Here is a 20,970-nt window from a genome sequence, read left to right as displayed (position 1 = left end):
ATAAGGATTAACATTTTAATCTGTTTATTCCGTGTTAAAAACTGGTCCTTTTAAATCGAAGGTTAAATAGCTTTAGAAAATAAATGCTTATGTGAAATTATACATGCTTCTATTTTCAACAAATGATGTAAGAAATAAACATTTGATCGTGTGTCATGGTTTCAGGTGATTGCCTATGCAAATATCTATTGTACCATTCATATTTCAGAAGTTACAGTATGGGAATTTAATAGTTTCCACGCCCCTCTAACAACTCCTAACTTGAATTGTAAATATAACTTATTTAATAAAGTTAATTATACGCGAATTGGACTCTTATTCCCTAATCCTAGTTTCTCGTAACATTTATAGGTACATTTTTTTTAAGTTGAAAGTTTATTTTATGTATATATCTTTTTACGTATATATTTTGCATTTTGTATTGCGCCTGGTATCTGTTGGTTCTTTTTATCTAAATAAATAATATTTAAACCTTATTATGTACAGATTAAAAAAGTCAGATTTAATGCAAGATAAAATTAGCTTCATCCATTTACAAAGGAAATCATTACAACAGAAAAAGAATGAAGTAAACAGTTTTAAAACAAGTCGTGTCACTTTCATTCACTAAAATTTTATGCGACTGTCAGAAAAGGGAGATATTTAGCGCTATAAAGCCAGGTTCAATCCACCATTTTCTACATTTGATAATGCCTGTACCAAGACAGGAATATGACAGTTGTTGTCTATTCTTTTTTGATGTGTTATGTCATTTGATTTTGCCATGTAATAAGGGACTTTTCAAATGAATTTTCCTCGGAGTTCAGTATTTTTGTGATTTTACTTTTTTCTTTGTCATGAATTTTTATATGAGGGAATTTTATGGAGACTAATTGCCAGAATGCAGGGTTGGATAAGCAGCCGATTAATTACGAATGTAACAAGAACATTTGTGTCTACGGTTACATTGCGTTATTATTTATACTTACAAACAGAGAGAGTAATCTCAATGTTACAGTAGTACTTGTGTCTCAGACTTGTGTCAAACAAAAACATCCCTGTTGGCAACTTCGTCAATAGTTACAAATAATAACGATTTTTTAGCAGTACTTTAGTTGTGCTTTGTTAGATAACGTCTCCTTAGAACCTTTTAAAAAAAATACTATTGAAATTTTCAACCAGATATTGTTTTGTTTGTAAAGAAATCAGATTACACCGATTAACATTATGATAAAAAAAAAATATTATATTATTATACTATTAATTAAGACACTCTTTAAAAAGTTTATTTTAGAGTTTTCATCAATGGAAAACTGTTTCCCTCTTATTAGACTTCTGTAAAATAAAATATTAGTATAGTTGAAGTGGCACAAGATCCTTGGAGCAGGTTTTTGATCCATAAATAAAACAATTGTGAATAATTATTACTTTTAGAAACTACACGGAAAAGTTCGACAAAATAAAAACGTTAAATCAAGTCGATCTGTCGCAAAATATTTCATTACGATGGGTGCCACGTGTTGAGCAGAAAACTACGCATACTACCAGAGAACTGCGTGTTCTCCTGATGTTCTTTTTGAGTTTGTATTAAAAAATTGTTAGTGTTTTGTGCAGTTCTGGGTGGACTGTATAAGTTGTTGTTATTGTAAATTCCTTTTCGATATGAATTGCTTGCACTGTGGTACTTTTTTCAAATATCAACATAAAACAATGCAATGAACGAATACTTGATCACAATAGAAAGCAGACAGTCAACAGAACACAAAGATAAGATGTATGATAGAATGCATTGACGGACAAGCGAAAGCCAAAATGCAAACAAAAAGGCAGAATAAAGATTCGAACGGAGTATAATAGATCAGAGAATGTGTCAAAAAGACAACAACTCGAATAAACAGCAGACAACATCTCAAGATCAATGAATCTTCAAAGCACCGAGTAAATTTGTGAATATTTATCTCATCCCAAGTTATATGATGTGTCAATATTCAAAATCAACTACCTTAAAATATTTCTTTAAATAAGAATGAATATAAGTATCAATACGTAAACATTTATTTAAGGTAATAATATTTAAATCAACTGTCAACAATATACGATTCAATAAAATCATGATCTGATCTGAAAATAAATGTGATTTTTACAAAATAACATCTATATGTATAATTATATACAGTAAACAATAAATGTACATATTATGCTCGTCCTTTCTTCACATTGCATACGTTTCATTTATTTGTCATATTTAAGAAACTTCTTGCAGGTGAACACTACCAATTCGCAAGCAAAAATAACTTTTTATTATGCACAGAATGAAAACGCTATTATGCATGTATTACTGGCCAAACTGGCAATGTTCTGAACACATTTGGGGCGTCCTTGGTACACCTGACTCAGCTGGTTGAAACATACACCTCATATGAACCGTCTTTCTTTTTGAAGGACGCTGATTTAGTCGAACTTTGCGAGTTGTGTCTTACATGTACATGTGCCAGTTTTTTGTATTCAAAACGTATCTAAAAGAGAAAAAAAATAACATTGATTATTAAAAAAATATTTCTACAGCTTTTTAAAACGCATTTCATCTGTTTTATTTGATCATAATTTTTGTTTCAGTTTGCTATTTGACATGTACTTAACCCTTTTCATATTGTCTTCTTTGCTAAACAAAACATCGGCTTAAGCACTCCGTATGATACATACTATGTTTGAGATACCTCATCTGTCTTCTTCAAATTGAGTACAGGATGCTAGTCACGTAAAAGACAAATGACTTATGATACACGTGCATTTTTGATGATAATGTCTTAGTTACATATTTAAATATGCACCCTTTAGACGTTTTATATCTGTACTCTTTGACATTAATGCATAACTATATAATCATGACGCAGTCACATTTGAAATAGGTGGACCTAGGAATGATTGATATCGACATGACCAACTAGATAGCATCTAATTAGTGCGTATTGATTACAGATAGTTCCCAGATAATAATTGTATGTCCCATTTTATCAATAATATATGACTTCTAAAATAAATCGATCCTAACTCTATTAAAATACTATTTTTATCTCAAGTATTCTGATCCAAAATCCAAAATACTGCGCACCTTTTGTCTGCATTGTTTTTTTCTCTTGCTTTCATTGTAACAGTTACATTTTGAACATATAATGTATGTTTTAAACTGAAAATTTGTACTTTTGATTGTTTGATAGCAATTGCAAGGCATTCAATATCTAAATGTATTGTATCTTACCTTTTTATTCAATAAACAATGAAATATGAAAATGAAAAGTCCCTGAATGCTGTTGAGAACTGTAAATATATATGCAAACACTACTGTTGATTCATTGATGAAGAAATATCCAAATACCCATGTTGATCCAAGAAGAACTTCAACTGCAAAAGCACCTTGTATCCATGCTCTGTAAAACCAAATAATTTTAGTACAATCTATGAACTATGTAAAAAGTTTAATTGAACTTAAACGTCAAGAGTTTCGGATGTGAATGAATTTGAATTGCAGCTAGCATTCTCTTTAGCAGATTCGATTTGAAAGTATTTTAAAGCTCTATGAAGCCAAGTTTTAAATGCTTATTAAATGAGAACTTCAAAACTCAGAATGCGACTATATATATCCAAACTCTTAAAATGTTATATTTAACGTTGCCATAAAAGCGGAGGTTTGACATGCCACAAAACTAAGATCAACCCACCATGTCCTGTACCAAGTCAGGAAAATGGACATTGTTATATTATAGTTCGTTTCTGTGTGTGTGTTACATTTTAATGTTGTTTTCCGGTTGTGCCGTGGTTCTCTTATATTTCATGTGTTTCCCTCAGTTTTAGTTTGTAACCCGGATTTGTTTTTTTCTCAATCGATTTATGAATTTCGAACAGCGGTATGTATACTACTGTAGCCTTTATTTATGTCATTTTTTCGTAACAACAAACAAAAGAACTATGTCATTTTGCTTTGATACTTTACTGCCCTTGATCTTTTACTAGATAACATGTTGTTTGCTATAAAGATTCCGTAAATCGTTAAAATATCGGAATTCCAATTGTACCAGCTATTGCGGACCTTTCTCTGTATTGTTATAACTGAATGAGGTACAATTTATGACTAAAATCAACAAAGTTCCATCGAAAAAAAATCTGATACAAAAACATAATAGGACTATCAAATAATTGGGTTATATATTGGCTTACAATAATGACGAATTCAGTATGTACGCTACAGAGATTTATACTGCTGAACTGACTATAGATAAAGCTAATAAACACTGCCCTTTTCTAGATCTTAATATCTATATCTTAAATGGGAGTTTTATATCAAAAAGTATGTTAAAAGAATTTTATTTTTCATTTCCTATTGTTGATTATCCCTTTTAAGATTGTAACGTTCCTATTTCACCATCTTAAGGTGCTTGTATATCTCAAGTTTTTCGATTCGCTCGTGCATGTTACAAAATGTTAGAAATTATTATAAATTAAGAAATGTATCTCTCTCATGCAAATCTCGGATTCCTTTGACGGATTTGGCTATACTTTTTGGACCTTTTGGATTATAGCTCTTCATCTTTTATGTAAGCTTTGGATTTCATAATATTTTGGCCACGAGCATCACTGAAGAGACAGGTATTGTCGAAATGCTCATCGGGTGTAGGAAAATTGGTACCGTTAATGTTATTACAACGTATTTGATTTTAACGAAAAAAATCTCTGTATTACTGAAAAGTTGTTGTATATCATCGATACAAGGACATGATTTGTAAATATAAATCAACGTGCAGACATCTTACACGTTCAGGTATTTCATATCCAATCTTTTATGATAATATTATTTTACAACACACTAAAATGTCAGCATTCACTTCAAAAGCTTATAATTACATTAGATGTATGTTTCATTATAATACTTTATTCTGATTGGCTAACTGCACATCACGTGTTCTTCCGTAAGCAATTGCATCACTCAATAAAACTTTTCATTCATGATAACACGTGGTCCCACAATAAAGTGCACAGGTGAATTAAATAAAAACAATATAAAATTCGTGTTTTCTTGATCATAGCTAAAAAATGTAATTATAAGTATTGAATGCTTCTTTTTGTAACTTCATAGGGTTGTAAAAGCGTTGACCTTGCGCACATTTTTAGAATGAAGCGCTTCCGCGCTTCATACAAAATGTACTTCGGTCAACGCTTTTACACCCCCAATGAATTTACAAAAAGAAGCATTCAATTCTTTAATAAAACCTTTAAACAGATTTATATACGGAAGGGAAATAGTCACGATAAAGTTGTCAGATTATTTAAGATGGCATATTTTGTTATTAATATTGACTCATACATTTGTCATAGGGTCTTTGTATCGGAAATAAACACATTTATTTTTATACCAGTTGTCCACATGATACGAGTTATTTTCTTCTCATATATTTTATGATGGTATGGATACTTAACCCCTAACGAGAGTGATTGTGCTTGATTTTCATATGACTGATGACATAATCTTTCAATCAGTTTAACTGAGCTCTGGAACTGGCACTTTCCGATTTTAATCTTCATTGGAATTCGGTATTTTTGTTATTTTACTTTTTACAAGTGCTGTCGTTGTTAATTAACTACAACAAACTGCTACAAACTAATGACTGAGCAACAGGAACGCCAATAAAAACCAGGGATGATCTGTAATTAATTCTAAGATACATTCGTTTTCTCACCTGAAATTACTTTGTTGACTTTTTTCTCTTGCAAATACGTAAGCCGAATGTCTGCATACCATTGATAAGGCGTACATAAGAACTATTGTATTAATCTGAAAAAGATATGAAATTGATCTGGTCATTATCTATAAACAGTGTAATCATCAATAATATCTTACTTTATGTAATCTTTAGATTATGCGCATATTCGTATATGTTTCATAAATTATATATTGTGTCATACTTCACTGCTGTACTAATTAAAATTAGAGCAATAATTTCTAACAGTCAGCTATTTGTAAATTATATTTAGAAAAAAGCCGAGCTTTGATTCCCAATTTAGGTAATTCGGTTAAACGGTATTTGTGGTAAGACGCATGTATTTCAACTGATGGGGCGGAGCTTATGTTTTAATTTGCATAAGGACAGTCTATTTGAAAATGTGTGTGATAAGGATGATTGCCGTTATAATATTATTGAATTCTAATCACTAATCAGTGTCACCAAAGGCATATACAAAAGAACTGAGTGTATGGTATGGGACGAATAATTGGACACTTCATTGATGAGCTTATCCCAAAACTCCTGTCTATGGATGGACTGGTCTTCAATGAGCGAACTTCTTAAACTCCGCCCAGTCAAGTGAAATGAATCTAGTAATACTGATATACAATCACAATTTCGGTTTGAATAAACTATGTAATAACATAAAATAATATTATTTCTAATATTAAATTCAATGTAAGAACAAGAAGTAATTGTAACAGGATGCTGTTACGAAATCTCCCAAACAAAGCTCCCATAACTCGCCATTCATATGTTCATTTGATTTGATTTTTTGTCCCAAGAATATATATGGCTTACGAGTAGGGATCTCCACCATTTACAAGTATTCAAACAGGAGGGGGTGGTGGTGACCCCCCAGGGAAGTTACCTACATTTCATTTGATTTGTTTTATTGTCCCCTACAAGAATATATATGGTTTTAGGGTGGGGATCTGGACCGTTTACAAGATAATAGCACATTCTCAAATTGAACAGGGTGGGGCGACCCCCAGGAACTTCCCTTTAATTTCATTTCATTTGTTTTATTGTCCCCTACAAGAATATATATGGTTTAGGGGTGGGGATGTTGACCGTTCACAAGTTTCCAAACAAGAGGGGGTGGGGTGACCCCCTCCAGACTTCCCTTTTATTTCATTTCATTTGTTTTATTGTCCCCTACAAGAATATATATGGTTTAGGGGTGGGGATCTGGACCGCTTAAAAGATAATAGTACATTCTCAAATTGAACGGGGTGGGGGTGACCCCCAGGAACTTCCATTTAATTTCATGTGATTTGTTTTATTGTCCCATACAAGAATATGTATGGTTTAGGGGTGGGGATGTTGACCGTTTACAAGTTTTCAAACAAGAGGGGGTGGGGTGACCCCCTAGGGACTTCCCTCTTATTTCATTTCATTTGTTTTATTGTCCCCTACAAGAATATATATGGTTTATAGTCGCCGTCAGCTGAAATTCGTAGCGGTTATCGGTAAAAATAATCTAAACTATCAATCGCGTTTACTCGAGATATAGTTTTTTACATTCCATTCAAAAATCGCATTTAGAAAAACCACTACTGACCTACCTTTTAAGTGATCGCACTGTAATAATCCTGACCTTCACATTTTCCAGAATATTTTCCATTGTAATTCCGCCATCTTCGTTTCTATGAGGATCATTTGTTTACATATGACATTCGTCACTGTACGCAGTTTCCTGAAATGTTCCTTTCATTGATGTGATAAGGTTTCCCGCGCTTTATGCAAATTTTATGAAATTGAACTCCACGGAAACACTTCCGGTAAAAACAATGGCTGATTCCACCATTCAAAATCGTCTATGAAAAGTGAAGGTCAGGATTATTACAGTGCGATCACTTAAAAGGTAGGTCAGTAGTGGTTTTTCTTTTTGCGACTTATGAATGGAATGTGAAAAACTATATCTCGAGTGAACGCGATTGATAGTTTAGATTATTTTTACCGATAACCGCTACGAATTTCAGCTGACGGCAACTATAGGGGTGGGGATGTTGACCGTTTACAAGTTTTCAAACAAGAGGGGGTGGGGTGACCCCCCAGGGACTTCCCTTTAACTTCATTTCATTTGTTTTATTGTCCCCTACAAGAATATATATGGTTTAGGGGTGGGGATCTGGACCATTTACAAGATAATAGCACATTATGAAATTGAACGGGGTGGGGATGACCCCCGGGGACCTCCCTTTAATTGCATTTGATTTGTTTTGTTGTCCTAATCAGGAATATATATGGTTTAGGGGTGGGGATCTGGATCGGTTACAAGATATAAGCATATTCTCAAATTAAAGGGGGTGGGGATGAACTCCCAGGGACTCCACCTATATTTCATGTGATTTGTTTTATTGTCCTATAATCATTTCTGAAGACTGCATGTATCTACCACTTACAGTTTTCAAGTTATATTCATTTGAAATTTTTAGAAAATAAAATCCCATAGGGTTCTATAGTAAAACCCTCCCTTCTTTCTACCCCCCAAAATAGCCCTTAATAGACCCCAATGCACAAACGAAAGATTGATGGCTCACCTAGACATATTAGTCTACCATTTTACGAAATCCTAAGTCAATCTTACAAGCGGTTTTGGAGAAACGCTGCGGACAAGTTCATTTTTTAAAGTGGCGGAAGAGGAAGAGGAAGAGGAAGAGGAAGAAGAATAATAAAAATAATAAGAACTGACCAAAAACAATAAGTCTCCAAACTTTGTTTGGGAGACTTAATTACTGAATTGAACAAACGATACTAATCCTAACATTCACCTGATATAAAACTTGATTTTTCGTATTTACAAAGTTAAAACTATTATATCCTAAAAGCACATGTCTAAGGTAACAGTAGTTTATTGATATTCAAATCTCATCAATCGTTTAAAGATAAATGCAGTTAACAAACACAACATTAGGGAATCCAAAGAACTCCAGGGGTATGTAGATACGGGACATAAACAGGGCATCCTGTAATACGCATGCATTACTCCCACATCACCCCATATAGATCCACACTCAGTAAAATTGTCACAACCGTTGAAACACATATCATATCATATGACTGTTCTGTTATCTATAGGTCTAAGACATTAATAAACTTATCATAAATACCAGGAATACAATTTTATTTTACGCAAGACGACCGTTTCTTCCACAAAAGACTTATAAGTGACACTGGAATAAAAACAGTAACAAAAGCAAAAAACAGTACGAAGTTGAAGACCATTGGGAATTCAAAATTCCGGAATTGCCAAATTAAGCTAAGGTTCGTAGTTCAAGAACATCGAGAAAACCAAAGGTTTTTCCAAAATAAATCTAATATTATCTATTCCTGGAGTAGAAAATACTTTGTTATATGAAAAAAATCATAGTTATGTAAAGCGTTAACTTAATTTATATGTATGGCAATATAAATGAAAACCTACTATCAATATCACAGCAACTGGTCCCGTGAAACTCCAAATGAACCATTGGTCTGTAGTTATCCAGCAGCTGAAGTAGATGGAATTTAATTTATAATTGTATTTACATGCAAAATATAGAACATATGACACAATTTCAAATCTCAGTTACAAATGTATATTAAAATCATGAGAAGATGTGGTATACGATTGCCAAGTTCATCAAACTTTTTTAACAGGACAGGTAAAAGAAACTTTTAACATATTTTTATTTTGACTTCATTACCTCGCATTATCAATTATAGTACAAACATGTAACTATGACTATAAAGTAGTTTTTTTCTCAATCCGTGGGTTTTTCCTTATTATCTCTAGGAAAGCGAAAAAATGCATATGAACATTTAAACAAAACATACCATATACAAATCAGATATATTGTTTATTTTATTTGATTATCTAGCTTCTTGTTATTCCTATCTATTGATAAAACCTTTCCTCTCTAACTCAAATTTTGAATTTAGAAAATTAATTATAAAACTTAGAATCAGTGATCATTCAATATAAATTTAAAAAGGAAGGCATACTAAAATCCTCGCGAAGAGAGACTTTGCCAAAAAATGCAAAGTACTAGATGATGAGAAACATTTCCTATTGAATTGTTCTCACAATTCTAATATTAGATTAGCATATTTTAATTGCATTATCATAGAAGATAATTCATTTGGTAATTTCACTGACAATGACAAAGTTGTCTATATACTTAACCCATCAACACCAACACAAGTGAATAAATAAACTAGGATCCTTTATTAAAAGTCAATTGAGTTACTTAGTTATTGTCTAATTTGTTTTTGTTTTTGTTATATTTTACAAACTGTAAAGTTTATATGGCAATACAATTTTCATTTTAAATTTGAATTTGAATTTTAAATTTTGAATTTAAATTTGAATTTGTTATTGTACTTACAAATCTTCTGTTCCATATGCCTTAAAATTTATACCAGCTGTTGTACCAACAATTGTAATTGATACCCCTAAAATGAGAATACATTATATGAATTATAAAATTATTGATCTGAAATGAGCAAGACTGTCGTCGGATGTAAAGATTGTCTACAGCAACAGACAATTGTCATCAGTGTTTGTACAGCGACGGTATTAAGAATAAAGTTCCAGCAACTATAGTCATCTTAACAGATTCAAAAAGACGGCATGGCAACAAAATTTTCTTTGTTTAATTGGCCATAAACGGGGTCACATTTTAGAGCGAGAGAATTCCTGGTGAAGGTGTATCTAGAAAGGTGTCTCCTGTTCGTAAGCACCAAATATAGAATCAATTACTGTTATTTTCACTTCACAGTTGTGTATAATTCTCCTATAATTGTATATAATCTTCTGTATAAACAAAGTGTGTTAGCTTTTGATAGCCATAGTGGGTTTTCAATTGTGATGATGTAAACCTATTATGACACTTATTTCTGCGTTTGTTCAGCCAGAGAGATCAAATGTTATTTTTCTCTTTTAAATTACAAGACTATCAGTACTTTTATCAACCATTGCTGAGCGTTGAAGTCATAAGTAACAAAAAGTAAAATAACATAAAGACCAAACTCCAAGAAAAATTCCAATCGGAAAGTCCTGGATCAAAGCTCAAACACATCAAACGAACGGAAAATATTCCTCGACTTTGAACATAAAGGCAACGAAGGTATGCCGCTGTTCGAAAAGCATAAATCGATTGTGAGAAAAAAATCTAGGTTACAAACTAAACCCAAGGCTAAGACATCAACTATAACAGAAACACTAAAGTGCAACATACTTTTAGTAGTATAAATGCGTTTCCTTATATAGAAAATGTTGAATTAACATGGTCTTATAGTTACCCAAACCTCTCACTTGTATGACAGTCGCAGAAAATTCCATGTTATTGTTGGTATTATACTTACCATATCCTGCGAGGTAGTAATATCTCATATTATTTTTGGCGGCATCAAAGACTTGTTGGAGAAGAACTACAATGTGGACACCTTCCATCAACATCCACATAAAAGATGACAGGAAAAAGAAATGAAGGAGCAATGCAATAGCTGCACAGGAAACCTGAAATAACACAAAAAGATTTAGGAAATCATTTAAATAATAAAAGGCTTTTAGGATAATTGTGAAATGTGTAAATACAAACAAGTTTGTTATATGTCTAAACTGTTAGAATCTAGGGGCTCCAATATTTGTATGAGAATCTTAGATTCGCGTTTATTTTTGAAATCATGATTCAAAATCATACCCAAGGGACCAAATGACGTAAAAATCAATAAATTAATTGCAAATAAAAATGAATTTGTTCCAATTTTAATAGAGTTTTTTTTCTTAGAAAATGTTCCACAAATTTTAACAGAGTTATATTTCTTAGAAAATGTTCCAAAAATAGTATATCCAGTTTTACTTATAGATTGGTATCATTGGTTTATCTATACTTTTTGTTTAATATTTGTTTGTTTCGAGATTGTGACATAGTGATGACTGCTATACCTATATTTTGATTATTTACCTGTTGTGTCTGTTTTGCTAAATATAATCAAATTTGATACGACTGTCATATATAAGTGAGAGGTTTAGCGCTATAAAACCAGGTTCCATCCACCATTTTCTATATTTCAAAATGTCTGTACCAAGTCAGGAATATGACAGTTGTTGTCCATTCGTTTGATGTGTTATATCATTAGATTTTCCCATTTGATTCGGGACTTTGCGTTTTTTTATTTTTTTTATAGAGTTCAGTATTTTTGTGATTTTACGTTTTTTCTGTTTGAATATATATGTTTATGCATAAACAAATAGGATATAAACATTACATATTTACTTACCCTATCATCTGTTCTGTCAATACCGACTATAAATATTAATTCGGCAGCAAATAGACAAAATACAAGATTTTTGTGAATTGAATTTCGTTCCCCATCCAAAGATCTAAAATGAAAAAAAAATACATGAATACATTGTGGTATATGAAAATGTGATCTTGCCGGCAATTATGAAAAAAGAACATTACAGACTAGAAAAACAAATTGATACAGTTCTGGTAGGAACATAATCTTTAAGCACAAAACATCTAGATAAATATATAATTTTCTTTACCTGACACATTGAAATGTGATCCAACTCAAGGCTAAACAAGCAATAGAGATGATACAGCCAACAAAAGTAATATATCTCAAGAATTGTGTGTGTTCGTTTGTCAGCTGAAATGTATAAATACAATGTTCATTTTTTCAATACTTTTATGAGATAGACATGATAATGCTTCACTGTTTTTATGCCCCACCTAGTAGAGGGGCATTAATTATGTTTTGTGGTCTGTGGGTCCGTTCGTTCGTCCGTCCGTTTGTTCGTTTGTCTGTCTCGCTTCAGGTAAAAGTTTTTGGTCAAGGTAGTTTTTGATGAAGTTGAAGTCCAATCAACTTGAACCTTAGTACACATGTTCCCTATGATATGATCTTTCAAATTTCAATGGGGAATATATTTTTGACCACAATTTCACGGTCCATTGAACATAGAAAATAAAAGTGCGATTTTCAAGTTAATGTTTTTTATCAAGATAGTTTTTGATGAAGTTGAAGTGCAATCAACTTGAAACGTAATACACATGATTCCCTATGATATGATCTTTCTAGTTTCAATGCCAAATAAGACTTTAAAGCCTAATTTTACGGTCCACTGAACATGGAAAATGGAAGTGCGAGTGGGGCATCCGTGTACTTAGGACACATTCTTGTTTTTACATACATCAGACAATCAACGATGCTTTCTATGTTTTCGAATATTTTTTGGAAGTTACGATATCTTATAAAATAAATATTTAAGATGTGGCATGTTGATGTTCATTTTGTATCTCTGTAACTTAATTTCTAAATCCAGTCAATAATTATCTTGTTAATAAGTATAGTACCTTTACTCCAGAAACATCCATCAATATAGCAAAGTTTGTTAGATGGGTACACTGACATGTCACATGCGTTGCATTTTCTTTGATACGGTTACAACCTTCTTGTGACCATTGTCCATAAACACTGAATAATAATTATAAATATGACAATGAAACAATTCATTATTGAAATATTCGATTAAGAATTCTAATTTAGAAACTATTTAGAGACTAAGGAACTATAACTCTATCATGCAAAGTGACAGTCAGACGGTTGGACTATTCTCCTCATGTTTTCATACATCAATAATTACATTAGATGTATGTTTCATTATAATATTTTATTCTGATTGGCTAACTGCACATCACGTGTTATTCCGTAAGCAGTTGTAATGCTCAATACAACTTTTCATTCATGATAACACGTGCTCCAACAATAAAGTGCACAGGTGAATTAAATAATAAAATATATAAAATTCGTGTTTTCGTGATCATAGCTAAAAAAATGTAATTATAAGTATTGAATGCTTCTTTTTGTAACTTTATAGGGTTGTAAAAGCGTTGACCGTGCGTACATTTTTAGAATGAAGCGCTTCCGCGCTTCACACAAAATGTACTTCGGTCAACGCTTTTACACCCCAATAAATTTACAAAAAGAAGCATTCAATTCTTAATTGGTATTCAAAAGTTTGCTATTTCTGATGAAACACGAGGTAAATCCCGAAGAACTTCAAACGAACAAACTTTATTAAGTTTTATTTACAATTAGTCGAAAATTTAGACATTATGTCTCTTAAGGGTGAGTACAGTTCACTAATAATTTCATAAAGTATCTACTCTATGGCTATTTTTAATACAAAAGTTGTTTATTATATTATTAACAAAGTTCTGTTTTCTCTTTTAACATACTTTATTATTAAAATGATATTCAACTTACCCTTCCGAGAAATTCCAAAAAGAGCATAAAGGTTGAGCAGCTTCCCCGTAGGTCTGAAATAAAGAAAAATCTTATATAATTAAGTTATTGAAATATCATTCTTTAGAGCAGATAGAGAATGGTATTCCTTGCATAATGAAATACATATGTATTCTCATCTTAGAGTAAATAAATTGATATGAATAATAGTATATTTCTGAAAAGCTCAACAAATTCAAAGAACAATTTAAAAATATAAATAGTTTTGACATTCCTAAGAAAAGAAATTTTTATCATCACCACATTTTTTTTATATAAAAACACTAAAAAATAGTTTTTTTACCCGTGATAACTGGATGGTAAATATGACAGGACTCAATGGAAATTCAATGGTTTTGTCTCCGGCTATTGAAGCTGATACGATATTGCTGGCAACTTCTACATCAACCGTATCGTCGTTAATCTTCAGAATATTACCCAGATTGTAATGAGTCATGAATACTGCTTTCACTAATCCATCTGTAAACAACATCATTGAAGTTAAGGTTTAGTTGGGGCCAGCTGATGGACGCCTCCGGGTGCGGGAATTTCTCGCTACATTGAAGACCTGTTGGTGACCTTCTGCTGTTGTTTTTTTTTTCTATGGTCGGGTTGTTGTCTCTTTGGCACATTCCCCATTCCCCATTTCCATTCTCAATTTTAGTATTTGAAGTTGAGATGGATAGATGTGCAATAGAGTCACCAGACTTTTTAAGATATTCAATGTGAGACCGTAATGTGGAAAACAATATGATCAATTGTTTTGAACAAGAGTAATGGGACTTACAGTGTATTTACTTTGGAGATATATATTCTATCTTATATTTTAACATGTATTAGTTTAGAATATATTCAATATTTTCATTCACTTCATTTTGGATAAGGTTCTTGTTGGTTTGTTGTATTTCGTCTTGCAAGTGTGTAGTCGTTTGTCATCTTAAAATTATGATTTACATTATCCCACTAATTTTGTTGTTTAAAGATGTATTCGAAAATTTAAAAGCCATTGTCTTTCTGATTGATTTGATTTTCTATCTATTTGATCAGTGTGTAGCTGGTGAGTCTTCTGTAGATGTCAGTCTGTATTATATGCCTGTTCTGTCCTCTGGGTACACTTTTATTTAGAAAATTAGTTTTGACTACAATATTTACCTATTTTATATTTTTGTAAAACTGAGTATGGTATTATGAAACTTGTTCCTTCTTCTCCGTTGTTGTATTCCAAGTCTTGTGTAGAAGAATTTATATTTATTACGTTGAGTGAAACATCTACAATGATATATAAGGAGATGAGGTATGATTGCCATTGAAATAATTATCCATAATTCTAGTAGTTCAAATGACATGGGCGATTATAGGCAACTGTACAACAGGCGTAAGGCGGCAGATACCAAACAGCCAATCTCAATTATAAGTCAAACAGGAACTGATGAATCTTTTTACTAACGATACATTCGTTTAATAAAATAAATAGAAATAAATAGCTACTAAAATTACAATAAATCTTCTTGAAATTGCCCTCATATAAAATAAAAACAAAAATGTAATATGTATATATAAATGTACTAGATGCATTGTTTTGTTAATATTCTAGAAAATGAAAAATAATTGTTTAAATTAAATTCACTTACATATTTTTTCTGTTTTCGTACTAATTGATGCAGTGGTCTGAAGAGAGTCTGTCATTCCTAAAGCTGTATCCTCCATAACAAACAAGAGGTCTGATGCAGCACGTTCTTTGTCGTCTGCTTCGATGTTTTTACTGGATTCTGTTTTACTGAAGAGGTAGTTCCCGGCCTTAACAACTTCCTGTAGATACATTTATAACAAAATAATAAAAACAACTATAAAAAATGTAAAAAATGAACGTTAAATAAAAAAAGAATGTGTCCAAAGTACACGGATGCCCCACTTGCACTATCCTTTTCCATGTTTCATTGACTGTAACAATTGGGTCATAATCTAATTTGGCATTAAAATTAGAAAGATTATACTATAGGGAACATATGTACTAAGTTTCAAGTTGATTGGACTTCAATTTCATCAAAAACTACCTTGACCAAAAACTTTAACCTAAAACTCCCACTTTCATTTTCTATGTTTAGTGAACCGTGAAATTGGGGTAAGAAGTCTACTTTTGCTTTAAAATTAGAAAGATCATATCATAAGCAACAAGTGTACTAAGTGTCAGGTTGATTGAACTTTAGCTTCATCAAAAACTACCTTGACCAAAAACTTTAACCTGAAACTCCCACTTTCATTTTCTATGTTCAGTGGACCGTGAAATTGGGGTCAAAAGTCTAATTTGGCTTTAAAAGCAAACAGCATAATAACAATTATGATTAAAAAAAAAACTGAAAGGAACCATAGAAACGACTAAAAAACATACCGTAGAGAAGACTATGAAAGGCTCCGACATGAAAAGTTGTAAAACAATTCAAAAGATGAAAACAAGGGCCAAATGTATGACAAACAATAAATGAAAAACAGAAAAATGAAGGCCGTACTTTAACCTATAATGGTTTACTTTTTAAATTGTTATTTGTATGGAGAGTTGTCTCATTGGCACTCACACCACATCTTCCTATATCTATGACAGACAACAAGCAATGACAACCACTGATATACAACCTTCTGAATTGGGGACAGTTACATAATATATTAGTTTTTGATGCCTTTTGTCAATGACAGGAATTGATACGCTCTTTTGATATTTGTATTGTTTACTTGTATCGCATAAGTGTATTTTTCATGTACATCAACCAAAATCCCTTCAAGACATATTTCTGTTTCAAGTTTGTAATTATTTTTCTTATCAAGATATTCTTTCCTTCGATTGCTTAAAAAAATACACCAGTTTTTCAATGGAGTCCATATTTTTAACCCTTACTTTTCATTATACTGTTTTGTGAACCGCTTTCATTTCAATAATTTGGTTGTGCTTTTAACCATGGAATTGTCTGATCCTTCACCGGTTCTTATTTTGAAGCCATTTGGCATTAATAGTTTCTTAATATTCAATGTTATTTGAGTGAAGATTATTTGACTGTCCCTTTGGTATCTTTCGTCCCTCTGTTAAAATAAATAATCAATTTGCTGTGACACTCTAAGCCTACCTTGAGCATCGTTTCTGTTTCTTTTACATTTTTAGGCTTTGCTTTCGCCATTTGATGAAGGATGGCAGTTGATGTTGAAATATCTGCTGCTGTCATGTGATATGAAGTGACAACACTCTCTGTCAAGTTGGCTGCAATCGATACCATATCTTCTGTTGTTGGAACGCTCTTGTGATTGATAACTGAATCTACCTGTATACAATAAACATGTGTGTACATTATTAATACAATGCTGTATAACATATTAGTTTGAGTATTAAATGGGAATATGAAAATGTTAAAAAATAAAAAGGAAGCTTTACATTTTCCTTGGAAAGGTTGCTAAAACGAATCACTTGAGAAAATTAGTTGTTTTACAGTAAAAAAATAATGCTGTCTAACTCTAGTAGGAAATAATTTAAATTGACTTGAAATAATGGACGAAAAAGTTGAAAAAAACATGACCCGGTAATGCAAGAGATTGTAAACGTTTTGACAATTCTTTGTCTGATTTAATATAATGTCTAATCATATGCATACGACAGATAATTACCATTTTGTTTATTCTTTGGATATCAGATGATGAGCATTCTGTTAGATTTGGTTGTTCCTTCCAGCCTGAGTCCGGAACACAAGTCCAGGTTGCATATCCTGTAAGCAATGTATATAGTTCATCATTAAACTAATGTAAATTCTAAACAAATCAGTATTTTTTATACTTTAATTTTATAAGCACTTATTTCATAAAAAAAAATTAGAACCAAAGATGCGCAGGCATTTTGAAAGAGTCATAAATCATATGTTGAGTGTAAATCCTTGTTTAAAAAGATTTTCTAAGTAAAATATGTAGTTCGTACCTGCCGTTTCAGGACAAGGCTGCTTAACTGTTGCAGCTATTCTCGTTGCTGGCCATTGTATTCCATACGCAAATACCCCTGGACATTCAGGTATACGATTTACAAGTGGTGCGGAAACTGTTGGTTTTGTTAGTTTTGCTGGTGTTGTTTTATAAGGTTTGGATGCCGAAACTGTTGATGCGGTCAATTTTGGTGGTGGTGTGGTCGTCTTAGCCAATAGTTTAAGTTTGGTTTGAGACTTTGACGTCATTGATACAACTGATGTTTTCGTAATGTTTGAAGTACTTGTTGTCTTCTGTTGTGTTGATATTTTTTCATGCTGTGTTGATATTTCAGATGTTTGCAAAGGAACTGTTGTTTCTGGAGGTAAAGTTGAAACAAAGGTTGGGGTGTAGGACAAAACATTTGATGACGTCGTCGTTTTAGTCTGTCTTGGTGCTGGTGTAACTGAAAATATATATGTTTGAAATGTTTCATTTAAAATACCTTTTCATTTTAACACTGTGACATTACGTATCGACTGCGAAAATCATTTCCGGACAAAAATAAATTTAAAAATTGATATTGATTAATATCATTTTTCTTTTGAATCTGACAACGACTTTTTTATAATGTAAATACATAGTTATGTTGAATATTATCAGATTATTACATGGCATTTTTCATATCGCATGTATTATCAGCCCAAGGTTCAATATCAGCCCAAGAGCCGCATGGCTCGAGGGCTGATATTGACCGAGGGCTGATAATACATGCGATATGAAATAACATGTTATGATCTTTTTATCATATGCTTCAACAGTAAAGAAAAATAACAGATTCATATAATGATCCTTTTAGAAAAGAAGTTCAAAGAGTGAAAAGTTCAGGGACGTCGGACCCAAATTTTGGTATATGAGTCTTTCTAACATATGCCTCAACAGAGAAAAAAACCCATTTTAACATGGACGAATCGATAAAAAAAATAATTCAACAATATACATAATGAACATTGTTTGGAAAAGTCAACTTTTTTTAAAATAACTTTCTAAATTATGTTTGAAACTTTTAAAAAATGCATTTATTAAATAATTTTTTTTTTTTTTTTTTTTTTTTTTTATATTTTTTTACACAATATATTTTCCAGTATCCAAATAATTGTTTTGTACACTACTTTGTAATGTTTTTCACTGAAAACGTAGTATTGAGGTGTATTTTCCGGAATTTGCCGAGTATCACCGGAATGCCATGTGATAACGTTACGGAAAGGCATGTGATAACAATCGAAGCATGTGATAAACTTTTCATATCAGCCCGCTAAGCACTAATTGGAAAAAATATGAAATATACGTTAATTTAATGCTATTATCATACGGTAAAATTCATATGTTATTTAGTCTAAGTATATGATAAGTTAATTTATCAAATTTAGAATGGAAATTAGGAATGTGTCAAAGAGACAACAACCCGATTAAAGTGCAGAACACATGTCTTGACAATTCAGAAAGAAAAAAACGTAGATACTCTAAATAGGTCTTGACATTTGGCGTAATACCACTCTTTCGGAATATGTCTGTGTCGGACAAATTATTAGCATAGGTTAGTGTCTACTAGAGTCGATTCCTCTTTCCTCACAAACTCAGGAAATGTTAAGATAAAAATAAAAAAAACCAAGAACACATCTTTATCATAGACATAGTTTACTCACTCTTAATTCTCTGACAAATGAATGGTTTTCGTTCACTGCAGTCTTTGTCGAACATTTTCCCTGAGAAATGAAAGTCTGCGCATAATTCGTTTCCACCTCTGTTGTCTGGTTCACCTGCGGCCCATGGGCTATAACACATAACAGATAGTGAATTCAGTTCTTTATATAAAATAACATCTTTTCATTTTAATATATATAAGCTAAACTTAGAAACTCAAAAATAATGTTAAACTTATTATGTCAAAAATCAATGTAGCTGACATCAATGGAGAAATTTCAACTTTATGTGTGAACCAATGAGATATCAAAATTGGATTTGTCACATTTGAACCAATGAAATAACTAGATTACTTGTTGTCACATGCCAGCCAATGAAACAACTAGATTAAATTGTCACATGATAACCGTTGGTTTAACTAGAATGTTACTGTCACACATTAACCAATGAAACAAGTAGAAAATGATAGTCACATGATAACCGATCATGGTGTAAACATGTAACTAGAATGTTATTGTCACATATCAACCAATAGAATAACTAGGCTATAATTGTCACATGATAACCAATGCTGTAAGTAGAATGTTATTGTCACATATTAAATAATGGAACAACTAAAAATGATTGCCACATGTTCTTTCTAGATATCAAACCACAGGAATAATTAATTTAGTATTATTATACACCACGTTAAAATGCCATGTTTTGATTGGCTAATACAAGGGAGATCAGTTACTTGAAATTTTATAAAAGACGTAATAATTTCAAATTCAATTAAGTACCTAAATTAGTTTCTTTAACATTTGATTCCAGTCAGTTTCCTAATTTTCTGATTTTAGTACTTGTGATTGAAACCTTTTCATGGGATGATGAAAGCCATTACGATGCATCAATAAAAATAAAGCTGACCAGGAAGATCTGTCTCGCCAAGCTTTTATAGGGTTTTAAAACACAAAAAGTAAATGTCACATGGGTAAGCCCATTTCCTCCTTAAAACGACAAAAACACTGTTATATTTTGAAAAGATTCGAAGATTTTTTACAGCGTGAAATAAATACAGGGGAACTTGCCCTACCTACCTACCTCCTTGATATATACCTTGAACGTAGTGAAAGAAAGCTGCCATCTTGCCATATCCATCTTGCCTGAGCTCGGTTGTGAGATAAACCTACCCACCAATATAATTCGTTCGGTTTCTTTATTCTTGGCATGATTCCTCTTTGAAGGGCTTGCTATTAAAAATACGGTACATATAATTTAAACGCATTTTCGAATATTATCCTCCTTTTAAAAA

General features: G+C 31.9%; 1 protein-coding gene across 2 annotated transcripts in view; it reads right to left on the bottom strand.

The window, feature by feature from the left end:
- Positions 1-2,018: 2,018 nt before the first annotated feature.
- Positions 2,019-20,970, bottom strand: part of LOC139481474 (adhesion G protein-coupled receptor L3-like) — a 29,863-nt gene continuing 10,911 nt past the window's right edge. Inside the window, exons 3-20 of one of the 2 annotated variants that reach the window (XM_071264841.1) lie at positions 20,760-20,908; positions 19,679-19,806; positions 17,992-18,438; positions 17,688-17,785; positions 17,156-17,347; positions 15,671-15,848; positions 15,192-15,308; positions 14,344-14,519; positions 14,022-14,074; positions 13,109-13,229; positions 12,298-12,401; positions 12,027-12,129; positions 11,109-11,262; positions 10,130-10,196; positions 9,187-9,253; positions 5,712-5,806; positions 3,239-3,407; positions 2,019-2,495 (exon numbers count right to left, since the gene is read on the bottom strand). In XM_071264841.1, the coding sequence (XP_071120942.1) occupies positions 2,373-2,495; positions 3,239-3,407; positions 5,712-5,806; positions 9,187-9,253; positions 10,130-10,196; positions 11,109-11,262; positions 12,027-12,129; positions 12,298-12,401; positions 13,109-13,229; positions 14,022-14,074; positions 14,344-14,519; positions 15,192-15,308; positions 15,671-15,848; positions 17,156-17,347; positions 17,688-17,785; positions 17,992-18,438; positions 19,679-19,806; positions 20,760-20,908 (2,541 nt within the window). In that variant the 3' untranslated portion in view covers positions 2,019-2,372. The remainder of the gene's footprint in view (positions 2,496-3,238; positions 3,408-5,711; positions 5,807-9,186; positions 9,254-10,129; positions 10,197-11,108; positions 11,263-12,026; positions 12,130-12,297; positions 12,402-13,108; positions 13,230-14,021; positions 14,075-14,343; positions 14,520-15,191; positions 15,309-15,670; positions 15,849-17,155; positions 17,348-17,687; positions 17,786-17,991; positions 18,439-19,678; positions 19,807-20,759; positions 20,909-20,970) is intronic. The other variant, XM_071264850.1, reaches the window with a different exon arrangement.

Source organism: Mytilus edulis, chromosome 1 (assembly GCF_963676685.1).
Source record: "Mytilus edulis chromosome 1, xbMytEdul2.2, whole genome shotgun sequence".
Taxonomy (NCBI): domain Eukaryota; kingdom Metazoa; phylum Mollusca; class Bivalvia; order Mytilida; family Mytilidae; genus Mytilus; species Mytilus edulis.
Note: the sequence above shows the minus strand (reverse complement) of the source record. Positions and strands in the feature narration are given on the sequence as shown.